The 21,019-nt window shown below is 48.6% G+C and overlaps 1 protein-coding gene across 5 annotated transcripts in view; it reads right to left on the bottom strand.

The window, feature by feature from the left end:
• Nucleotides 1-21,019, bottom strand: part of EGF (epidermal growth factor) — a 109,916-nt gene that overhangs the window by 27,365 nt on the left and 61,532 nt on the right. For all 5 annotated transcript variants that reach the window (XM_014571590.3, XM_014571589.3, XM_006119278.4 and 2 more), the window contains 4 exons: nucleotides 18,928-19,044; nucleotides 13,850-13,975; nucleotides 8,735-8,857; nucleotides 1,588-1,738 (listed from right to left, as the gene is read on the bottom strand). In XM_014571590.3, the coding sequence (XP_014427076.2) occupies nucleotides 1,588-1,738; nucleotides 8,735-8,857; nucleotides 13,850-13,975; nucleotides 18,928-19,044 (517 nt within the window). The remainder of the gene's footprint in view (nucleotides 1-1,587; nucleotides 1,739-8,734; nucleotides 8,858-13,849; nucleotides 13,976-18,927; nucleotides 19,045-21,019) is intronic.

Genomic DNA, 21,019 nt, shown 5'->3' with positions numbered 1-21,019 from the left:
TGGCTGAAAACTGGCCAATGGGAGCTTAGAGATTTTGCTGGTGGCAAGGACAGTGCACAAATTCTCCCGTCTCTCCCCAGCTTGCAGAGCAATTAGCAGCCAGCTGTTTAAAACAGCATGAGCTGCTGGCGAGGTAGCCATGGGCTGGATTTGGCCCTCTAGCTGCCTCATGCCCACCCCTGCTGTCATAACCAAGATGGCTGACCAGCAACCTGGAGACTAAAGGGTTAACTATGTCTCCTGTCCCTAGTCAGGTATCTGGTCAGCCAATAACAATGCAGGTAGGGATTTCAAACTGGGACAAAGGAATTTTTATATTTTCCCTCCTTTTTCTGGGGAGAGAGGTTTATTCCAGATAACAGGGAGATGGGAGGCCGTCTCTCTCTCTCCAAGAAAAGTCTTCTCTCAATATGTAAGCAGGGCAAAGTTTAGTTAGCTCGTCAGGTTTTATTGTTTTCTGGTTTGGAAACCTGGAATTGAGGTCTGTGCTGTTAAAAATGTTTTTTCTTTCTCCCCCCCCCCTCCCCCTTTTGTAATGAATCTTTCTAACCCAGGGAATTTTCTCTGAGTGTATATCAATTGGTAGCTCTTACCATCTAGGCACCTCAACTATGCTTGCAATGGTAGTTTTGTTTTGATAATAAAAGTTTGTTTTCTTTTTCTTATTAACCGGTATTGGTTCATTTTTTGTGTCCTGGGAGGTCTACCTGTCTGACTAGAAGTCAGCTACCACAGACTGCAGCTTGTTTTCTCTTTTCTTTTTCAAGCTCTGTGGGGAAAAGAGCTGGGGGGGAGGCCCTGGGGTTGGTTTCAAGTGTCCACCCCGTTTGTGCATTCAAAAGCACTTGATGGCAGTGGATATTCCCCAAAGTCCGGGTATTAGGATTTTGGGGGGAAGATTTTGTACCAAAGCCAGTAGAGAAAAGATTTTGGGGTGCTTTTGTGGGCTCCCACTTCTACATTTGTCATTCCAAAGTGGGGAACAGCCTTGACACCTCCTATAAGGGGTAGGTAGTGTATGCTTTCCACATGCCAGCAACAGGAGCATGTAGACTTAGCAAGAGTGTAGACACTCTTGTAGATTCCATAGCATAACAGGAGTGTAGACATACTATAGACTCTGAAACAAATACAGGTTGAATCTCTCTAGTCTGGCAACATCCGTGGTCTGGCATGATTTTAGTTAGCCGGATGTTCACTTATCATGGGTATAGCCAAGTTTCCTGCAGTCCCATAAAGTTTGTTTACAGCCACCAGAATGTCTTCTAAGAGCACAGCAAGCATTGGAAGTGTTAGTAATGCTGCTAGACAACATTGACCTGTGGTCTGGCAAATTCTCTAGTTCGACACAGATCAGGTCTTGAAAGTGCCGGATTGAGAGGTTCAACCTGTATATGCCAAAAGAAGCAAGCACTCAGGGAAGAAATCAAGCGCTACTGTTAACTGCAATGTTTGGGAACACAGTGGGCACCAGTTATATCAACTGAATATGATATATGGCAAAATACTTCATTGTTGGTCTAGAAGGAAATGCCCATCACAGCATCTCTCTAGGATGGCACAGGTGATACAAAGGTTTATACTTACGTGCATGCATAATCTTGGAGAATTGAAACATAAATACAAACTCCGCCATGGAGACAATAGGAGTCATGTGAAGATGGACAGCCCATAAAACCATCTTGTTCAATGGAAATGTTGTCACCATTGGTGCTAGTGGTAGACTGCAGAGCAGATTCTGAAATACAATATTTCACATGCATGCAATATTAGTTGTTGGCTAAAACTGGCAAAATAGCTTGGTATAGAGTTTCAGCATTTGTAGGCAAGATAAGAAGTAAGAAGTAAGAATCTTTAACCCCAACAAACAGCTTCACCCATAAGATTTGCCCACGTGCACATGGTTAAGGTGGAACTACAATAGATACTTTCTTTGTCTCTGAAAGTTTATAATGTTCTTCCATTACTACCACACAAACAACCAGAGCAAACTTAAGCTTTAGATCTTTAAAACACTATTTCCAGAGCTGAATCAGGCATAAAGTCATAGAATCATTGATTACTAGAATTGGAAGGGACCCTGAGAGGTCATCAAGTCCAGTTCCCTGCCCTCACTGCAGGATCAAGCACTTTCTAGATCATCCCTGATAGATAGCTATGCAACCTGCTCTTAAATATGTCCAGTGATGGAGATTCCACAACTTTGCTGGACAATTTATTCTAGTGTTCAACCACCCTGACAGGCAGGAAGTTTTTCCTAATGCCCAACCTAAACTTCCCTTGCTGCAATTTAAGCCCATTGCTTCTTGTATTATCATCAGAGGCCAAGGGAAACAATGTTTCTCTCTTCTCCTTATAGCACCCTTTTAGGGCGCATCTACGCAGCACAGTAATTTTAAAATAACTAATGTTATTTTGAAATAACAATGAGAGTGTCTACACAGCAATTCCATTATTTTGAAATAAATTCAAAGTAACAGATGGCTTATTCCGACTTCTGTAAACCTCATTCCACAATGAGTAACTCCTATTCTGAAATAGCTATTTCGAAATAGCTGTAGAGTAGACACTACACTGCTATTTCAAAAGAACTCCTCCCTAAGGCCATTCAAAGTAATTACTCCCCAGTGCCTCCTTGGGCTCTAAATCAAGGTAGCACATCCACATTAGGGAAGCCTGCCTCGGACTAATTTTGAGGCTTCCCTGTAGTTTAGATGTGCTATTTAGAAATAAGCTATTTTGGAGTATTTCTTCCGGAATAGCTTATTTTGAACTACGTATGCAGTATAGACATACTCTTAGGGTATGTCTACACTACAAAGTTAGTTCGAACTAACGGACGTGGTGGGCAAGGCCCAGGCGCTACACTAGCGCTACACTAGCGCTCCGTTAGTTCGAACTTAATTCGAACTAACGGAGCGCTTAGTTCGAACTAGGTAAACCTCATTTTACAAGGACTAACGCCTAGTTCGAACTAGCTAGTTCGAACTAAGGGCTGTGTAGCCCTTTAGTTCGAACTAGTGGGAGGCTAAGGCTTCCCAGGTTTCCCTGGTGGCCACTCTGGCCAACACCAGGGAAACTCTATTGCCCCCCTCCCGGCCCCGGAGCCCTTAAAGGGCCACGGGCTGGCTACTCACTTTGTGCCAGTTGCAAGGCTGCAAGCACCCGTGCCTGCACAGCCTGCACCTGCCACACCATGAGCCAGCCATCCGAGGGCTCCCAGCCCTCCACTGCTCCCCACGACCAGCCTGGCGGCTCCCGGGAGCCTGCCCGGGGGCGCAAAAGGCGGGCGCCCGCCTGGTCAAGTGCGGAGATCGTGGACCTCATCGAGGTTTGGGGGGAAGCCTCCAATGTCCACGATCTCCGCACTAGCCACCGGAACGCGGCCGTCTACAGATGCATGGCTGCCAGCCTGGCCGCCAGGGGCCACCAGCGCAGCCGGGAGCAGGTGCGCTGCAAAATTAAGGACTTGCGGCAGTCCTACTCCCGGGCCTGCCTGCCAGGGGCCGACCCGGAGGCCTGCCCCCACTTCCATGCCCTGGACCGCATCCTGGGGCCTCATGCCGTCCCTGCCCCCCGGGACGTGATTGACCCCGGGGCAGAGGGACCGCTCCTGGACACAGAGGAGGAGGAAGAGGGCTCTGAGAGCCAGGAGCCTGCCGCCAGCCTGCCCAGGACCTGGGACCCCCGAGGCACGCCACAGAGCCGCTCGCCTGCATCGTCAGAGGCCGGGGAGGCGTCCACCTGTGAGTACCCTCGTGTTCCCCTTATGTGTACGGGGGGCTGGGGCGAGAGGGAGCCCCGGGACCGTGCGCCTGGGCCTTGCCCACCACGGAGCAGCAGCTGGGGATCCTGCAGGGGCCCTGGCCTTGCAGAGGGGAGCTGGGTTTCACACACCTGGGCCCCTGGGGAAATTGACCGCTGGTCTTCTTGCACCACAGCTGCAGCACCTGGGCCTGCAGGGCGCACCACACCGCCTGCAGCAGCCGCCCGTGCCCGGGCAAGCAGGACAGCCAGGAACCAGGAGGACTACCAGAGGCGGCACCTCCAGTTCCTGGACCGACAGCTCCGTCTCCAGGACCACTGGGTCCAGGAGGACCTCAGGCTGCGCCAGAGGAGTCTGGAGGCCCTGGAGGAGCAGGGCCGTGCCCTGCGAGGCCACCTCCAGAGCCTGCTGGACCGCTTTCCATTTCCTCCTCCCCCTGCTCCCCCTCTTGCTCCCCCTGCTCCCACTCCTGCTTCCGCTCCTGCTTCCGCTCCTGCTTCCTCCACACCCCCTGTCCCCTCTGCCCCCCCCTCCACAACCATTCCCCACCGACGCCCCCGGACCCGCAGTGTGGCGAGACGGGAGAGGCAGCCGGACTCCCACCCCTGAGCTTTCCTTTCCCTTCCTCCCTTCCCTCCCCTCCCCTTCCAGCTCCCTCGTCCCAGGTTTCCCCCTCCCTTCTCCCACCTTCATTCCTCCCTCCCCCCACCCCAGTTCTGTGAAATAAACAGACGTTTTTGTTGGAAAAACAGGTGTCTTTATTTGACAGTAGGTAGGGAGGGGAAAGGGGAAGGGGGGGTAGGGTGGAAGAAGGCCCCAGTGGGGCATGCAGGGAGAGGTCAGTCCTCCTCCTCCTCCACCTGGAAGCTCTCCCGCAGGGCTTCCTGGATCCGGATGGCCCCCCGATGGGCTTCCCGGACGGCGGCGGTGCGGGGCTGACCGTAGTGTCCAGCCATGCGGTCAGCCTCAGCCATCCAGGCTGGCAGGAAAGCCTCCCCCTTCCGCTCACACAAATTGTGGAGCACACAACATGCCGCCACCACGGGAGGGATGTTGTGCTCGGCCAGGTCCAGACGGGTGAGGAGGCATCAAAAGCAGGCTTTCAGTCGCCCGAAGGCCCCCTCCACCACGATGCGGGCCCTGGTCAGCCTGGCATTGAAGGCCTGGCGGGAGGGATTGAGGTGCCCCGTGTAGGGCTTCATGAGCCACGGCTGCAGTGGGTAGGCGGCATGCCCCACCAGGCAGACGGGCATGTCCACGTCCCCGACCCTGATGTGGCGGTCGGGGAAGAAGGTCCCGTCCTGCAGCCGCCGGCACACGGAGGAGTTGCGGTACACCCGTGCGTCGTGTGCTTTGCCGGACCAGCCCACATTTATGTCCGTGAACTGTCCCCGGTGGTCACACACGGCCTGCAGGATCACGGAGAAGTACCCCTTTCTGTTGATGTACCGGGACGCCTGGTGTTCCGGGGCACGGATGGGGACGTGCGTCCCGTCGATGGCCCCCCCGCAGTTGGGGAAGCTGAGGGCGCCGAATCCCCGGATGACGGCGTCCGGGTCGGCGAGGCGGACCACCCTGCGGAGCAGCACCCGGTTGATGGCCTTGACCACCTGCGGAGAGAGACACAGCAAAGCGCCAATCAGTGGGGCGCCCGGGTGGCTGGGAGCGTGAGTGTCCTGGCAGTGCCCCGCACCCCACTCCCGGAAGCAACCCCCCTGGCGGCGTGTAGTACGGCCGGGACAGCCCGACCCCTCCGGTGCGGGGCGCTTTCGCCTCCTCCCGCCCCCCCTTTGTCCCTGGGGCGGCCCATCCCCTCCTCGCAGCCCCCCTCCCCCCCGGCTCGGTGGCCGACGAGCGCCTTACCTGCATGAGCACCGCTCCGACGGTGGATCTCCCCACGCCGAACTGGTTCCTGACGGATCGGTAGCTGTCAGGCGTGGAGAGCTTCCATAGGGCGATGGCCACCCGCTTCTGGAGGGGGATGGCGGGTCTCATGCGAGTGTCCCTTCTTTGCAGGGCAGGGGCGAGCCACTCGCAGAGCTCCAGGAAGGTGTCCCTCCTCATCCTGAAGTTCTGGGTCCACTGTCGGTCCTCCCAGCGCTCCAGGACGATGCGGTCCCACCAGTCGGTGCTAGTGTCCAGACGCCAGACACGGTGGGGCACGCCGGTGCCGGGGCCCCCAGGGCGGCCAGGCGGAGAGGCAGGGGGCTGACGTTCCCCAGGTGGTGCCAGGCAGCCTCGAGCCATTGCTGGCAGGCTTGCAGCAGCAAGTCCAGAACGTGCACCAGAAGGTGCAGGGCGAGCCGTGGCTCCATGTTGCCACCTGCGGCGGTCCCCCCCGAAGGGAAGCACCGACACAGATGGGCACAGAGACCAACGCTTTGCTGTCCCTCGGTGAGGTTGGCAAGCAAGCAGGAAAAGCTGAGAACCGGCTGTCCAGGGGGGTCCCTTTAAGCACGAGCCTCAGATAGCCTCAGACAGCAGCCACACAAAGCAACTGCTGACCTGATGCCCTGCCAGAACCGGTTTCAGCTGCCCTTAAATGCCCCCCTGCGTCCAATCAGTGTGGACGCGCTAGTTCGAACTAGTTTTTAGTTCTAGATGCGTTAGTTCGAACTAGCTTAGTTCGAATTAATTAATTCGAACTAGCGCTGTAGTGTAGACGTACCCTTAGATACTTGAAAACAGCTATCATATCCCCTCTCAGTCTTCTCTGTTCTAAACTAAACAAGGCCAATTCCTTCAGTCATCCCTCATAGCTCATGTTTTCTAGGAGTTTAATCATTTGTGTTGCTCTTCTCTGGACATTCTCCAATTTCTCCACATCTTTCTTGAAAAGTATTATTTCAGGTTACAATTTCTTAGTAACAGCTAAAATTGCTGAAAAATTAAACCCTTGGAAAGGGGAATGAGAATCTGTTGAGCACCTTCCATTAATGTCACAATTTCCTTCACTTTTCTGCAGAGACAGGTCTCTAAGAATTTTGCAGAATGTTTTCTCTAACTAGACCAGGCCTGCCAAGCCTTTTGATCCAGTCTGCCCTGCCAGGACTCGGAGGCAGGCTCTCTGTCTGCCGCAGCCCCAGGCTGCTCAAATCGGCTTGCTCTGGACCAGAAACCTGGGCATTTTCGGTTCTTCTGTGATGCAAAGAGGCCTATCTATGCACTATTACCCCAAGGAGGGCTGGATTAACCTCCCACTAATGTTGTTCTGAGAACTAGCAACTGATAGTTGTCTGCCATGTGCCTGATAGATAGGATGTGGACAGGGTTATGGTGTTGCGGGTGCACCAATTCCATAGGTTGAGAGCTTCTATGCATAAAGAGATCAGATCCTCCTTGCCAATTTATATAAAATATGCATGCCACATTCTTGGTAAGAATGAGGATGGCCTTGTTCTCTCCATGTGCCTCTAGGTGCAGGCCGGAGCTGCAATGAGTGGGTGGGGGTAGCATGCAAAGTCTCTCTCCCACCCCCAAATGTGTGGTACAGAGAAGCACATGGAGGGAGCAGCCAGCCATTTTGAGCAACCTGGGAGCCTGCCTCAAGATTCTGCAGGGCTACTGGCCAGGGGCCATCTGGGTAAGTGCCTCCTGGCCATAGCCTGCCTCTGGTACTCCAGCCCCTTCTGATCCCCAACTCCCTGCCCCTAATCACCATCCAAATCCTCCGCACCCCCCATCTCCCATGTCACAAGTCCCTCCTGGATGCTGCACTCCATCCTATGCTCCTCCCCTGGCCAGAATCCTCTTCTGTACCCATACCCTCTTCCCTATCCTGAACTCCATTCCTCCGCCCCAGCTCACAACCCCATACTTCACCCAAACTCCCTCTCAGACCCCACAGTCTCTCCTGCATCCCAGTCCCTTACTCCAAGCTCCCGTCTGCTCTCAACCTCCATCCCAGACATTGCATCCCCTCCATGGAAAAGTGCGGCCCTCAACCACTTACCAAAATCTTGGCTATGCATCAAAAATTATTTCCTACCCCTTAACTAGACAGTATATCAACAAGAGGAAAATTCACCCCTAGGTAGAGGACCAGCACAGGGACCACATTAAGGCCACATTTTCAAAGAAGATCAACTCCCATTTAGGCACATCAGCAAAGTTCAGGGCCTATTGTGACACTAATGGCTAGATTTCCACAAGAACGTAGCAGCCAACACGCCCATCTCTGCTGAAAACCTGGCCACTTATTTTTGTGACTAAGGAGAGCACTCTTGCAAAGCCGTCCTTTAAATTCTATTCCAAGGGCTTAAGTATGACTTAAACAATAGTAGTACCAACATTCTATATAGCACTTCCCCTCCCCTCAATAAATCTCAAAGCATTTTACAAAGAAAGTCAGTATTATTATCTGCATTTTACGATGAGGAAACAAAGACGCAGGGAGGGGAAGTGACTTACCTTAGTCATATAGCAGGCCAGTAGCAGAGCCTGGCCTAGAAGACAACCCTCTCGAGTGCCATGCTAGTGCTCTATCCACCAAGCCATAATGCCCTGGGAGACTTTACCAAGCCTCTGTGCTCTGCAGAGGAGCTGAACCCACAGAGAACATGACAAATAACTTGACATTGTGAGCCTTCAGTCATTTCTCTAGAGGGGCATGGTTTTAGCCCAACAGAGAACTATATCTGCTCTGACAGAAGACAGCAGTGATTAGCTGCACATGCCATTACAGTTAGAAATCAGTCGCTGATGCTTCGAACACTGATGCTTCAAACAAATGGAATCACACACTCACCATTCCCAGCTTTATAAAATCAAAATCTGGGTCTCCTCACCCCACCTCTACTTGAGAGGTGCAATTTGCAAAATAGCAGCATCCAGAACCAATTTAATTGGATTCATAGGCTGCCTGACACATGATTATTCTGAATTTTCCTGGATGATTTATCTCTGTGACAGCTCAACCTTCCTTACTTAGGGAACAGGTTATTTGGCTTATTCACTAACTTTACTCACCAGTACAGTTGGCCCTGGCTCCAGATGGACCACTGAGGCAAGTGCAGGTGTAGTTTCCTTCAGTATTGGTGCAGACAGTGTCGTCTCTGCATGTGTGCATCCCCAGCTGGCATTCATCGATATCTGTCACCCAAACAGTCTGCACTTAGAAGAATGAATGGCTCAGAGCGGTGGTCGAAACAGGCAGCAATGGGAGAAATGCTGCAGAGCCTCCCTCCACAAAATGTTCTTGGCAGCATGTGTGATGAAAGCAGGGCCGGCATGATTATGTTCAGGACCTAGTACTAATGAAATGCTGGAGCTGCACACTGGGCCCGGGGCTGCAGTAGCTGTTCCCCCAGTGCCGCAAAGAGTTTCCTGGCCAGCAGCGTGGTGAGCCGGGCTGCCCACGGCTCCCTCACCACCAGCACCCACAGGAGCCTCCTCTTCTTCTCCTGTGGGGGGGGGGGGGAGGGGAGAGACCCGATGAGGGGACTGCCACTGCCAGGTGCAGAACCACAGCTTCAGGGTGCGCCTCATGTAGGACGTGTCACCGGGCTAATAAAGTGTGGGGCCATGTGCAGGGGAACCGACTGCACACGGCTCATGCCAGCCTTGGATGAAAGCGCAAGAAAACATGCTCTCTGAGGGAGGAGGACAGCTAGGCCTACTCAGAGGACTGCTGTGTTGGGAGAAGTGCAGTTGGATCCCCCACAGGAGAGGGAAGGCAGAAGCTTCCCCCATAAAATGAAAGGGCAGAGAAAGCACAAGAGATGCATGAGACGGCCTAAGGCCTGGCCTACACCAGACATTTTCTCTTAATATTTCCCATCACAGCTAGCACCAGTGCAGCAGTAGCCATTCACCTCCTCTGAACAGGCGTCCCCTGTAGGAAAAGGCTAAGGCAGTATAAGCCGATAAGCCTCAGGTCTGTAGAACAATTTCTCAGCTAAACAAGGTATAAGGCTTAAAAGCCTGAGCAAAAGCAGCCAACCAAGAGTAAGCCTAGATCATCAGATACCACAAGATGAACCACCGTCGTGACTAAACTGCTGACAACAACCACAAGATGCTTGTTTATACCAGCTTGGCCTATTTCAAATGAGGAACATCAGCAGATTCCCAGCCACAAAATGCCATGGTAATTAATTGATGCATATGCTAATAGGGTTGAGGTTAATGGACTTATAACCTATGGAAGAAAGACATCCCAACATTAGGAGGGCAAAGAAATACAACTAAGGGAAAGGGAACAAAACTCCTACTGAATAAGCATTAGCGGAGCCATCCTGTGCATGGGATGGTTGGGGGCAGCTGCCCCAGACCCCATGCTTCTAGGGACCCTGCAGCAACCATCCTATGGATGGGAGGGGCCTGAAAGAGTACAGGGGGTCTGGCACAGCCACAGCAGGGGCCACTCCCACCCCACCCTCGCCGTGGTGACAGGAGCCAAAGCGGCTGAGCGGCCTGCTCCAATCCGCCCTGCCACCCTTTCCCAGCACGCTGCTCTTGGCTTCTCAGTGGTGGTGGGAAGCAGAGCTCTCCAGCACCAGAGTTCTCCAGTTCCCTCCACCATAGAGAAGTGGGGTGGGAGGGTGGTAGAGCGGGGCAGAGGATAGCGGAGGGGGGCAGGCTGCTCTAGCTCCCATGATCCACATGCTGGTGGTGGGGAGGAAAACCCTTCTGCCACCACACCAAGCCCATCATCCCCCAGGCTGAGCTGCTCAGGGAAGGAGGGAAGGCGGTGGGTTGGGGCAGAGCAGGGGTAGGGCTTGAGGAAAGGGAGGAGCAGGAGTAGGGTTGGGTGGGACTTGCAACAGGGAGGGTGGTCCCAGGCCCTGCACGTGGGGTGCTGGGGGTAGGGGCGTTGCCCAAAGCCCCACATGCCTCTCAGGACGGCCTTGCACTTTAGACATAGTCACATCAGCATAAAAGTACAGAAGTTGAATCCTAGCCTGCATGACAAAGAGCAGGAGGAAGACAATGTCTAACATTTCAGATTACAACACAAGGGATGATGTGCGTATATGGATGCAACAGACAGTCATTCTGTGTTATTTCTATCTACCTGCTAGGCTGGTATGTTTGCAGCTTTGCTAACTGTGATAATACAACTATTACAAATATAGATTTATGCCTAAGTGTGAGAGGTGTAACTGTGCATGTCAGGGGTCGCAACTGAATAGTAATTTTAATAATACTAGGTCAGATCTTGGGACAAGAACCTCCCAACCCTCAGAGTGGTAACTGAGAATTCTTAAATAATCAATACAATTAACACACAGTCAATAAATCAGGCAACACAGGTTAGACCAAGAGGTGGTTAAGAAGCCTTCAGCTAGTGCTTCCAGCAATGCTAAAAACAAGGGGAAAAAATCTCACAGTCTAAAGATGTGGTTAGGTCATGTGAAATTTCAAATAAACTCTGGAAATTTCAGGTAAACTCAGCCTTTTGAGGTTCGCCAATTTCTATTTTTTCCAAATTTAAGCTGAGACAAAGAACTACATCCTGCAGAACATGGTGTCCTTTAGAAGGCTCCCATTTCTGTCTCTCTATAGGGTTCTATATTTCAAAATCAGCTTCAGTTTCATTTCTCCATGTCAGCATCTCATTACATACCAAGTTTTGAAAAAAAAAAAAAAAAAAAAAGTAGCTGAGATACTATGGTTTTAAAATCTAGCTGCTACGCATAAAGTGAATTAACTTTTTCCAAATCATTTTTGTTAGGTACAAGTGCAATCCTAGATGTGCAGCGGTTCTGAACTAGAGGTGTTAAAATAGTATAATAGGGTAGCCTACCTTTATACTGAAGAGCCTGCAGGGAATTCTCCCCGGGAGAAGGGCCGCCCGCACTTGCTGGCCAGGTTCCCAGGGCAGAGGCTTCACTGAGTATACGGGCACCATTAACTGATAAGCATTTACTTATCAGTTAAATGATTAGTCATATTTATACCCAAACATCTCTATTCTGAGCTGCCTAGTTATGTACATATCAAGGGAACCTGAACTATAAAATAAAGGTTACTGCTGGTGTACACATTTCCCTCCACATTCCCACAGGCATGCTGCCAGCCTCTGGCCTTGATTTTTTGTTTTTTTTAAACAACCTTGTTCTAACCTAATAGCCTGAGCTAATGCCCCGTGAAATCAATGGGAAAAGACCCACTGAATTAATGTTGCCTGATTTATTGTGTGTTAATTATATTGATTATTTAAGAATTCCCAGTTAACACTCTGAAAAAGTCCCACTGATTTTAATGAGCCATTGATCAGACTGTAGAGAGAAAAAAAGACGAGAAAAAGGTATTTTAAAAGGGTGAAAGGGAAATGAAGACTCATGTAAAGCCCTGCTCAAGCTTTTCATTATTCTAAAACTGATAACAGGCCTGGTCTTCACTCCTACTTGAAAAAAAATGGATTTGAAAAAAATAAACCTTAAAGGAAATGAACTGAAGACATGATGTCAGAATCCACGTTCTGGCCAATAGAACCAGTGGATTTGATTATTAACACATTTTTCAATGCACTCAAATTGTAAATGTCAACACCTTGAGGCTCATGCCTATTAAACTATCCTAGGATTATCTGAGGAGTATTATGACACACTCAATACCTGTTTTAGTTTATATGCATGGCAACAATTTCCAATAGATTTCTGCTGGTTCACCCATCCCCTATCCCCCATCCTAGTCACCGAAGTATAACCACCGGGGGAAGTATCCATTGACAACTAGAGGCTATGAATACCGAGCAGCTGCTGATGTTGCCACACGTCAAACAGTAAGGAAAGAGCCAATAAGGTAGAGTAAATATCTTTCCTGAGGAGCTTACCAGTCTAATATAAGTATACAGCAACCTATGTTATTTCTTACCAAAGTAGTGGTATGTATGATCATTATGGATGCTTGACGCAAGTCTCCCTTCTTGACATGTAAGCAGATGAAGGAATGCTCTCCTTACACCTAGCTGGGAGGGGAGAGAGACCCTGGGTGTCTCTATGTAAATACAGTTTGCTCCTGCTTTGCTTAGATTTGATCATCAGCAGATGGAGTGGTATTTTGTTCATTGTAATCAACTTATTTTGACCCAACACCAGGTATGCTTGTATTAAATGAAGGGATAGCTGAAATATGGTTACCAACGTTGGTAATTTTGGGGGAATACAGAAAAGCAGGACTGTGCCAAATTGTTCCAGAGGAATGGGCTCACAGTTAGCAGAAAAAACCTTGCTAAGCAGAGGTTTGATTTTCAGATCCCTGTGAGAGTAAGAGGAGGTGTAAGAGAATAAGAGGAAGGTTATTCTGGTCAGGAAGCTACATACCTTCCTGGTTTGATCTCTCCCACTCCCCCTTCCTTCCCCTCCCCACCCCCCCACCCCCACGTCAAAGAACGAGCTAAATAGGCATCACCTGTCATGTTAATTGTTTTGAAGCTGTATTTCTTCTACCTGGCTTGCTAAGAGTTGAAATCACTGGGAGCTGAAATCACTTGAGACTAATGAGAAAATGTCGCAGCCAAGAGGTGGATGGCAGTAGATGGGGAATGACAGAGGTGATGGAGAGAGGCAATGAATGGTCAGCAGGGTGGTGAACAGGCAGATGGCAAGTGACTAGCAGAGTAAGATGCCTCTTTACCTCCCCCAACCCAAGATGAGAGGTGAACTCTGAGGATGCAACTCTAGAGTCTGCCCTGACCAAGGGCAGCACATGTGAGTAGGGTGCATAGAAGGGATGGACATGTGACGGGACATTTAGATTATTGGACTTAATAACCTGAGAAGAAAGACACTGCTCAGCCTACTTAGGGCGGGACTTTTACTCATGGTTTATGTTTATTATCCATATTTGTGGTGTTTTCCCAGATAAATGCCTAGTTAGCTCCCTCCCTTTTATTTAAAGTTTCTTTTCTACATTCAGCCTCTCGGCAGCGCCCAGGGGCAGTGTATGAATTTCCCATGTTACTGTGTGAGGACTCGTCTCACTTCGGTATTGGATTAATGAATAGGAACCCCCTAGATATTGAAATCAGCTTTGGCTGCTGCTGGTAGGCAGGATATAGACACATAGCTGAGCCAAATCATTAGACTCATCTCTCAGCCTTCGGTCACGGCCTCCCATTCACCCTGTTGCCCTCACCATAACAACGAAGCCCATCTCCAGTATAGCCCTCCCGACACTTGCAGACGTAGCCACCTTCAGTATTGATGCAGTCTGACAGGCGTCGATTACAGCCATCCATGTTAAGAGTACATTCATCCACATCTATGAGAAAAACAATGTTAGAAGCCAACGGACACATTCTTCATGGAGCAATCAAGTAACATGCTGAAATGATGGGAAAGAAATGACTATATGAGATTCACCCACAAACTATCCTGTGACCTTTGCTTTGGGCTTGCGTACCCTAGAAAGATAAGCCAGCCTACATTAGGTCAACTTACCATCACAGGAGTAATTGCATCAAGGCTCCTGGCTCTACACTGGGAATACAACTGCAGCAGGAACTAAGATCCCAGGAGATAGCTGGACTCTTAGCGGTGGGGAATCTCTGTGCAGCACCAGGGCACCCCATAGGGAGCAGGTACCAGGTGGGTTCAACCTGGCTGGGAGTGGGGAGCTGGACTTTAGCTAGAACCCCCAACCGTCTCATGGCTTTATTACCAATTTCAGAGCTGTACAGTTAATAAGAATGACAACCAACAGCTGGCATAAGTAACACAGCATCTACATGGACACCCCTCATGGTAGCTGCATTATTATGTTGGTGTAATAGGGCATTTACTGCAGCGGGAGCAAGGCTGGAGCATGTACACCGACGTAAGCAGGTCGATGTAAGCTGGGTGATGTCAACCTAACTTTGTAGTGCACACCAGGCCTTTTGCTTCTAAAGTATGGGGGAGAGTGAGCAGGGAGTGGAAACAGTCCTTAGTTCTGTCCATAAATTGAGGTTGTGATTTTCAAAAGAGCCACCTAACCCCCACCCAGCTGGATTCCTCGCTCCCTTAGGCTTCCTTAGGCTACCAGCCTGATTGATTGATTGATACTGAACTCAAAGAAAAACTGAACTCAACTTCACCCCAAAGGGCATCCCACTCCAAAATGCTGGATGCCCATGTCATGTGATCAGTGATTTAACTCCCATTACCACATGTTCCCATCAGGCACCTTCAAATACATCGGCCGTCCCTCAGTGCCCACTGATACAGATGGGCTTTGCGGAGTATGTGAAAGGCTAATTTGGACTGGCAGTGAGGGAGTATCCTATCTAAAACCGAAGTGCAGATTACTCTGTCAGCAGCCCCTCTCTTTTATATCATAGGGCATCAAACTTGAGTATCCCTGCTGATCTCAGTTGTGGCACAAATTTATGTGAGAAACATACTTGACTGAATAAATTTGTATTTAAACCAAAAAAGGGTTGTAAGGGGTATGAGGTATAATGTAATGTTTAGCTACTAAGTCTACTTTCCCAGGAAGGAACACCACCCATCCCCCCAAGGGAGTCAACAGTCACATTGGGCCCCTGGGCAAGGTGTGGGAGGTGGTTCTGCATCCCAGAAGGGGTGGAGCCTCATGCAGAAGAGGTGGAGCCAAGGGAAGCTCCCCCTCAGTGCCACTCAGAGCATGCCACACCATCCGCTGCCCCCAAGAACTGCCCAGAGCGTGCCACACAGTGCTCTGGCAATGACTTAAAGTGCCCAGGGCTCTGGGTGGTAATGACTAGAAGCCCCAGACCCCTTAGAATCACTAGGTTCCAGAACAGTTGCCCTCTTGCCCCCGACCACTGGCAAGCCTCCACCCACCCGCACTCTCACTTTACCCTGGCTTGCCCTCTGATCTGCAGTACCTGGCTTTCTATTTAAGTGAAAAGCTTAAATAAATACTCCGATCCATGTGGATATAACCCAATCACCAAACTGCCTCCTTTCTTGCACTCCAGAATCACTATAGAAAGAGGAATAGAGTCTTTGAAAACAGATAACATTTTAAGGGGAAAAGGTACAATGTTCTCCATTTAAATACATAATATGGTTTTGAATATTGCCAAGTCCCTGGACTCAACAACATACTATGTTGCATAGCAAGGTGCTTCTTTTTATCAATTTTGTTGACTTCCAATTTCATTGGATGTCTCCTTGTTCTAGTATTGTGTGAAAGGGCAAGCTGGATTGCCCCATTTATTTCCTCTGTGGTGTTGATTATTTTGTAAACCTCTACCTTATCCACTTTTACTTGTCTCATCTCTAATTACATAGTCTTAGGGTATGTCTACACTGCAGAGTTTTTCTGGAAAAACAACCATTTTCCTGGAAAAACTACACTTGTGTCCACACTGCTATTGCATTCTTTCAACAAGTCGAAGAACAGAGGGGCTTTTCCGACAGTGGTAAACCTCTTTGTACCAGGAAGAAGACTTTTTCTGAAAAAGCTTTTTCAGAAAAAGCCGTGTGTGGATGCAAAAGAGAGTGTTTTTTTAAAAGAAGAGGCCTCCAGGGAAAAGCACAGGTGCCCTGGTGGCCACTCCATCCAGAGTAATCACAACTGAAATGCAAGATAGTGTCCAACTGAAGTGGACGCTATCTTTCAAAAAAGCCGATTGCTTTTTCGATGCACTTTGGCAGTGTGGACGCTCTCTTTCGGAAGAAGTTTTTCCAGAAGATCTCTTCCGGAAAAGCTTCTTCTGAAAGAAGACTGAAGTCTAGACGTAGCCTCAATATATCACTCCTGCTCATCTCTCACACCGGTTAAAGTGTACATATTTAGTGGCTGCAGCCTGCAGAAACTAGAAATGCAAGGGCTTTTACATGAGCATCAATGTTCATTGTTCAGAATGGAGAGGGGTTACTAGTGGTGTCCCCCAACAGTCAGTCCTGGGACCAATCCTGTTCAACTTATTCATAAATGATCTGGAGAAAGGGGTAAGCAGTGAGATGGTAAAGTTTGCAGATGATACCAAACTGTTTAGGATAATCAAGACAGAAGCAGACTGTGAGAGACTCCAAAAAGATCTCACCAAACTGACTGATTGGGTAATAAAATGGCAAATGAAATTTAATGTGGATAAATGTAAAGTAATGCACATCGGGAAAAATAACCCGACTATTCATACAGTATGATGGGGGCTAATTTGGCTATGACAAATCAGGAAAGAGATCTTGGAGTTATCGTGGATAGTTCTCTGAAAACTTCCACACAGTGTGCAGCGGCAGTCAAAAAAGCAAATAGGATGCTAGGAATATTAAGAAAGGGATAGAAAATAAGACACAGAATATCTTACTGCCCCTGTATAAAACTATGGTATGCCCACATCTTGAATACTGTGTACAGATGTGGTCTCCTCACCTCAAAAAAAGATATTTTGGCCTTGGAAAGGGTTCAGAAAAGGATAACTAAAATGATTAGGGGTTTGGAACAGGTCCCATACGAAGAGAGGTTAAAGTGACTGGGACTTTTCAGTTTAGAAAAGAGGAGACTGAGGGAGGATATGATAGAGGTCTATAAAATCATGAGTGGTGTGGAAAAGGTGAATAAAAAAAAGTTATTTATTAGTTCCCATAATAGAAGAACTAGAAGACACCAAATGAAGTTAATGGGTAACAGGTTTAAAACTAATAAAAGAAAGTTCTTCTTCACACAGTGTGTAGTCAACCTGTGGAACTCCTTGCCAGAGGAAGCTGTGAAGGCTAGGACTATAAGGGTATGTCTACACTACCCCGCTAGTTCGAACTAGCGGGGTAATGTAGGCATACCGCACTTGCAAATGAAGCCCGGGATTTGAATTTCCCGGGCTTCATTTGCATAAGCCGGCCAGCGCCATTTTTAAATGCCGGCTTGTTCGAACCCCGTGCCGTGCGGCTACACGCGGCACGGGCTAGATAGTACAAACTAGCAAGCCATTCCGCACTATCTGTACGCCTCGTTCCATGTTCCACGAGGCGTACAGATAGTGCGGAATGGCTTGCTAGTTTATACTATCTAGCCCGTGCTGCGTGTAGCCGCGCGGCACGGGGTTCGAACAAGCCGGCATTTAAAAATGGCGCCGGCCGGCTTATGCAAATGAAGCCCAGGAAATTCAAATCCCGGGCTTCATTTGCAAGTGCGGTATGCCTACATTACCCCGCTAGTTCGAACTAGCGGGGTAGTGTAGACATACCCTAATAGAGTTTAAAGAGAAGCTAGATTATTTCATGGAGGTTAGGTCCATAAAAGGCTATCAGCCAGGGGATAAAATGGTGTCCCTGGCCTCTGTTTGTCAGAGGCTAGCCACTGTCAGCAGACAGGCTACTGGGCTAGATGGACCTTTGGTCTGACCCAGTATGGCCATTCTTATTCTTATGTGCATACATAGCTATCTCTTTCACAATGTGCTAGGAGAGCCACAAGCCCAGGCTCCCACAAACCCATGTGAAGAGCTTCTTTGATATTTTGCTACATCCTCCATTGCTAGAGGTACTGTGGCACAAAGTTTATCTCCCCTTTCCCGTAAGAGTCTAAAGGATCATCCCTGGTATAATTTTTCTGAATTTAGAGAACTGAAGTCAGGAGAGTTACAGCTGAGGATTTACACTCAGGAGTCAAGGGGAAATAATGGTTGTAATAATTAACCATGCCATTTCCTGGTCTTTGTTCTTCATCTTTTTCAATGGAAATGATGTTTCTAAATACAGGTTGGATCTCCCTGGTCCAGCACCCTTGGCATCTGACTGGCCCTGGATAAGATATTTTGCTGGACATGTGGAGGTCTTATCTGGCCCTCCTGCTACTGCCCCCAACCCCAGCCCTGAACTGGCCATCAGCTTCCTGGCTGTCTCCCCCTGTGCTCCCAGCCTCACTGCCCTGCCAATCCCCTTACCCACTTCCCTGGAATGCCAGGCAGCCTGGTTCCAGCCCAGCTCTCTGCATGCTGGGCTCCTGGCCCCTCTGAGCAGCCTAGCAGTGGTGCACCAAGCTTCTGGCCTTGCTGGCTTGTGCCAAGCAGCCCTGCTGCAGGGAGCCGGGCAGCTGCTGCCAGCCTCCACTGAGACTCTCTGGTCCTGGAACATCCATGCACCCGCCAGACCACAGATGTTGCCAGACCAGAGGTTCAACCTGTACAGCAATCACATTGACCTTCCTGTAATGGCTCATGCTGGGGATATGTCAATGCAACAAAAACAGGTGACTTTTTTGATTCTATAGATTTCCAGAACATTTTATTTAATGCTTGCTCTTACCATAGCATGATTTACCCTTCCTGGTAAATCCTTTCAAACATTGGCACGTAGCACCACCTTCCAGGGGAATACACTGGCTATTCCTATTACATTCTAACACCGCACAATCATCTTGATCTGTAAAATAAACAAAATCAAAGCTCACAACAGTGACTAGTTCAGTTACTCAAGAAGCAAATAGATGTATTACCAGGAGTGTTGTAAGCAAGACACGAGAAAATAATTTTGCTCTACTCTGCGCTGATTAAGCCTCAACTGGAGTATTGTGTCTAGTTCTGTGCACCACGTTTCAGGAAAGATGTGGACAAATCGGAGAAGATCCGGAGAAGAGCACGAAAAAGTATTAAAGTTTAAAAAACATAACCTATGAAAGAAGATTGAAACAATTGGGATTGTTTAGTCTGGAAAAGAAAAAAGACTGAGAGGGCGCATGATCACAGTTTTCAAATACCTAAAAGGATGTTACAAGGAGGAGAGAGAAAAATTATTTTATCCTACCGTCAGAGGTTATGGGCTTAAATTGCAGCAACGAAGGTTTAGGTTGGACAATAGGAAAAACTTTCTAACTGTCATGGTGGTTAAGAACTAGAATAATTACCTAGGGAGGTTGTGGAATCTACATCACTGGAGATATTTTAAGAGCAGGTTAGATAAACACCTGTCAGGAATGGTCTAGATGGTGCTTGGTCCTGCCATGAGTGCAGGGAACTGGACTTCATGACCTCTCGAGGTTCCTTCCAGTCTTATTATTCTATGATTTTTAACAGAAAAGCATGTGCAGCCAAAGCTTTAAAATGTGGCCCACTAGGGTTAAGAATGACCAGCTAGCACAATTTTAAATACCACTGTCTTTGTCTACACTAGGTATAAGCAGGGTTTAACCATATTCCCAGTGTAAGCAAAACCTATCAATGCACCAGAGCTGGGTGAATAACCAATTTTTTAGTTCACTGACTGTTCAAAACATCCATTTTAACTGAATCCCAAAATTGTGTAAAATTTGGTCAATCAAAAATTTCAATTTCAGATTGAGCTAATGGAACCCACACACTTGCTGGGTGTAGTGCACTGTCCCAGCTAGTGGCACTGCAACCACTTACAGAAAAAATGGCAAGTCTGCTCTACGGCGTTAGCTGAGAGCCAGCTGGCTTTTAGCTCATGCAGTAAAGGCTCAGGAACTAAGTTCCAGAGGGCCCAGATTCGATTCGGCCTGTCTGCGTTACACTAACATGCAGCACCTAAAACCCCTTCAGCACACCACTGACAATCTACAACTGATCCTGGAAAATGATCCCTCATGCTGACGGGCCATGGGACACAGGCTAGTCCTCATCTACACACAGCCCCCCAACCTGAAGCAAACACTTACCAGCACACAACATACCACAGAAGCACTTACCGGGGAAGTGCTCTTCAACAAACTCCATTGCCAACCCTGTCCACACATCTATACAAGCGACACCAACATAGGACCTAACCACTTAAGCCACAAGATTAGGTATTGTGGCCAAAGCAGACAGTCTCTATACCAAAGGATAAATGGACGACACTGATCAGACATTGGGAAAGGTAACAAACTTAAACCTGTAGGAGAACACTTTAATTTCCCTGGACATTCAGTAATGGATTTGAAAGTAGCCATCCTTCTAGAAAAGAATTTCAAAACCAGAATATAAAGATAGACAGCTAATCTGGAGTTCATTTGCTAATTCAATACAATCGATTTAGGACTTAATAAGGATCATAACTTGTTGACATACTATGAAGGCAATTTCCCCTCTCTTGATACTCTCATGTCCACATCAAATGCTAACCCTAACTTGATTAGCCTCATTAAGGGTGTGTCTAGACTTCAGAGTTTTGTCGACAAAAGTCCACTTTTGTCAACAAAACTATACCTGCGTCTACACTACCGCTGAGTTCTGTCGACATAACATCGACAGAGCTCAGCAGTTTTGTCGACGCTGGTAAACCTCATTTTACAAGGCATAACGCCTTTTGTCGACAGAGTTCTGTCGACAGAAGGTGTCATTGCATGTAAGATTGTGTCTAGACTACAGGGTTTTGTCGACAAAGCAGCTTGCTTTGTTGA

The sequence above is a fragment of the Pelodiscus sinensis genome, chromosome 5 (genome assembly GCF_049634645.1).
Source record: "Pelodiscus sinensis isolate JC-2024 chromosome 5, ASM4963464v1, whole genome shotgun sequence".
In the NCBI taxonomy this organism is placed as follows: domain Eukaryota; kingdom Metazoa; phylum Chordata; order Testudines; family Trionychidae; genus Pelodiscus; species Pelodiscus sinensis.
Note: the sequence above shows the minus strand (reverse complement) of the source record. Positions and strands in the feature narration are given on the sequence as shown.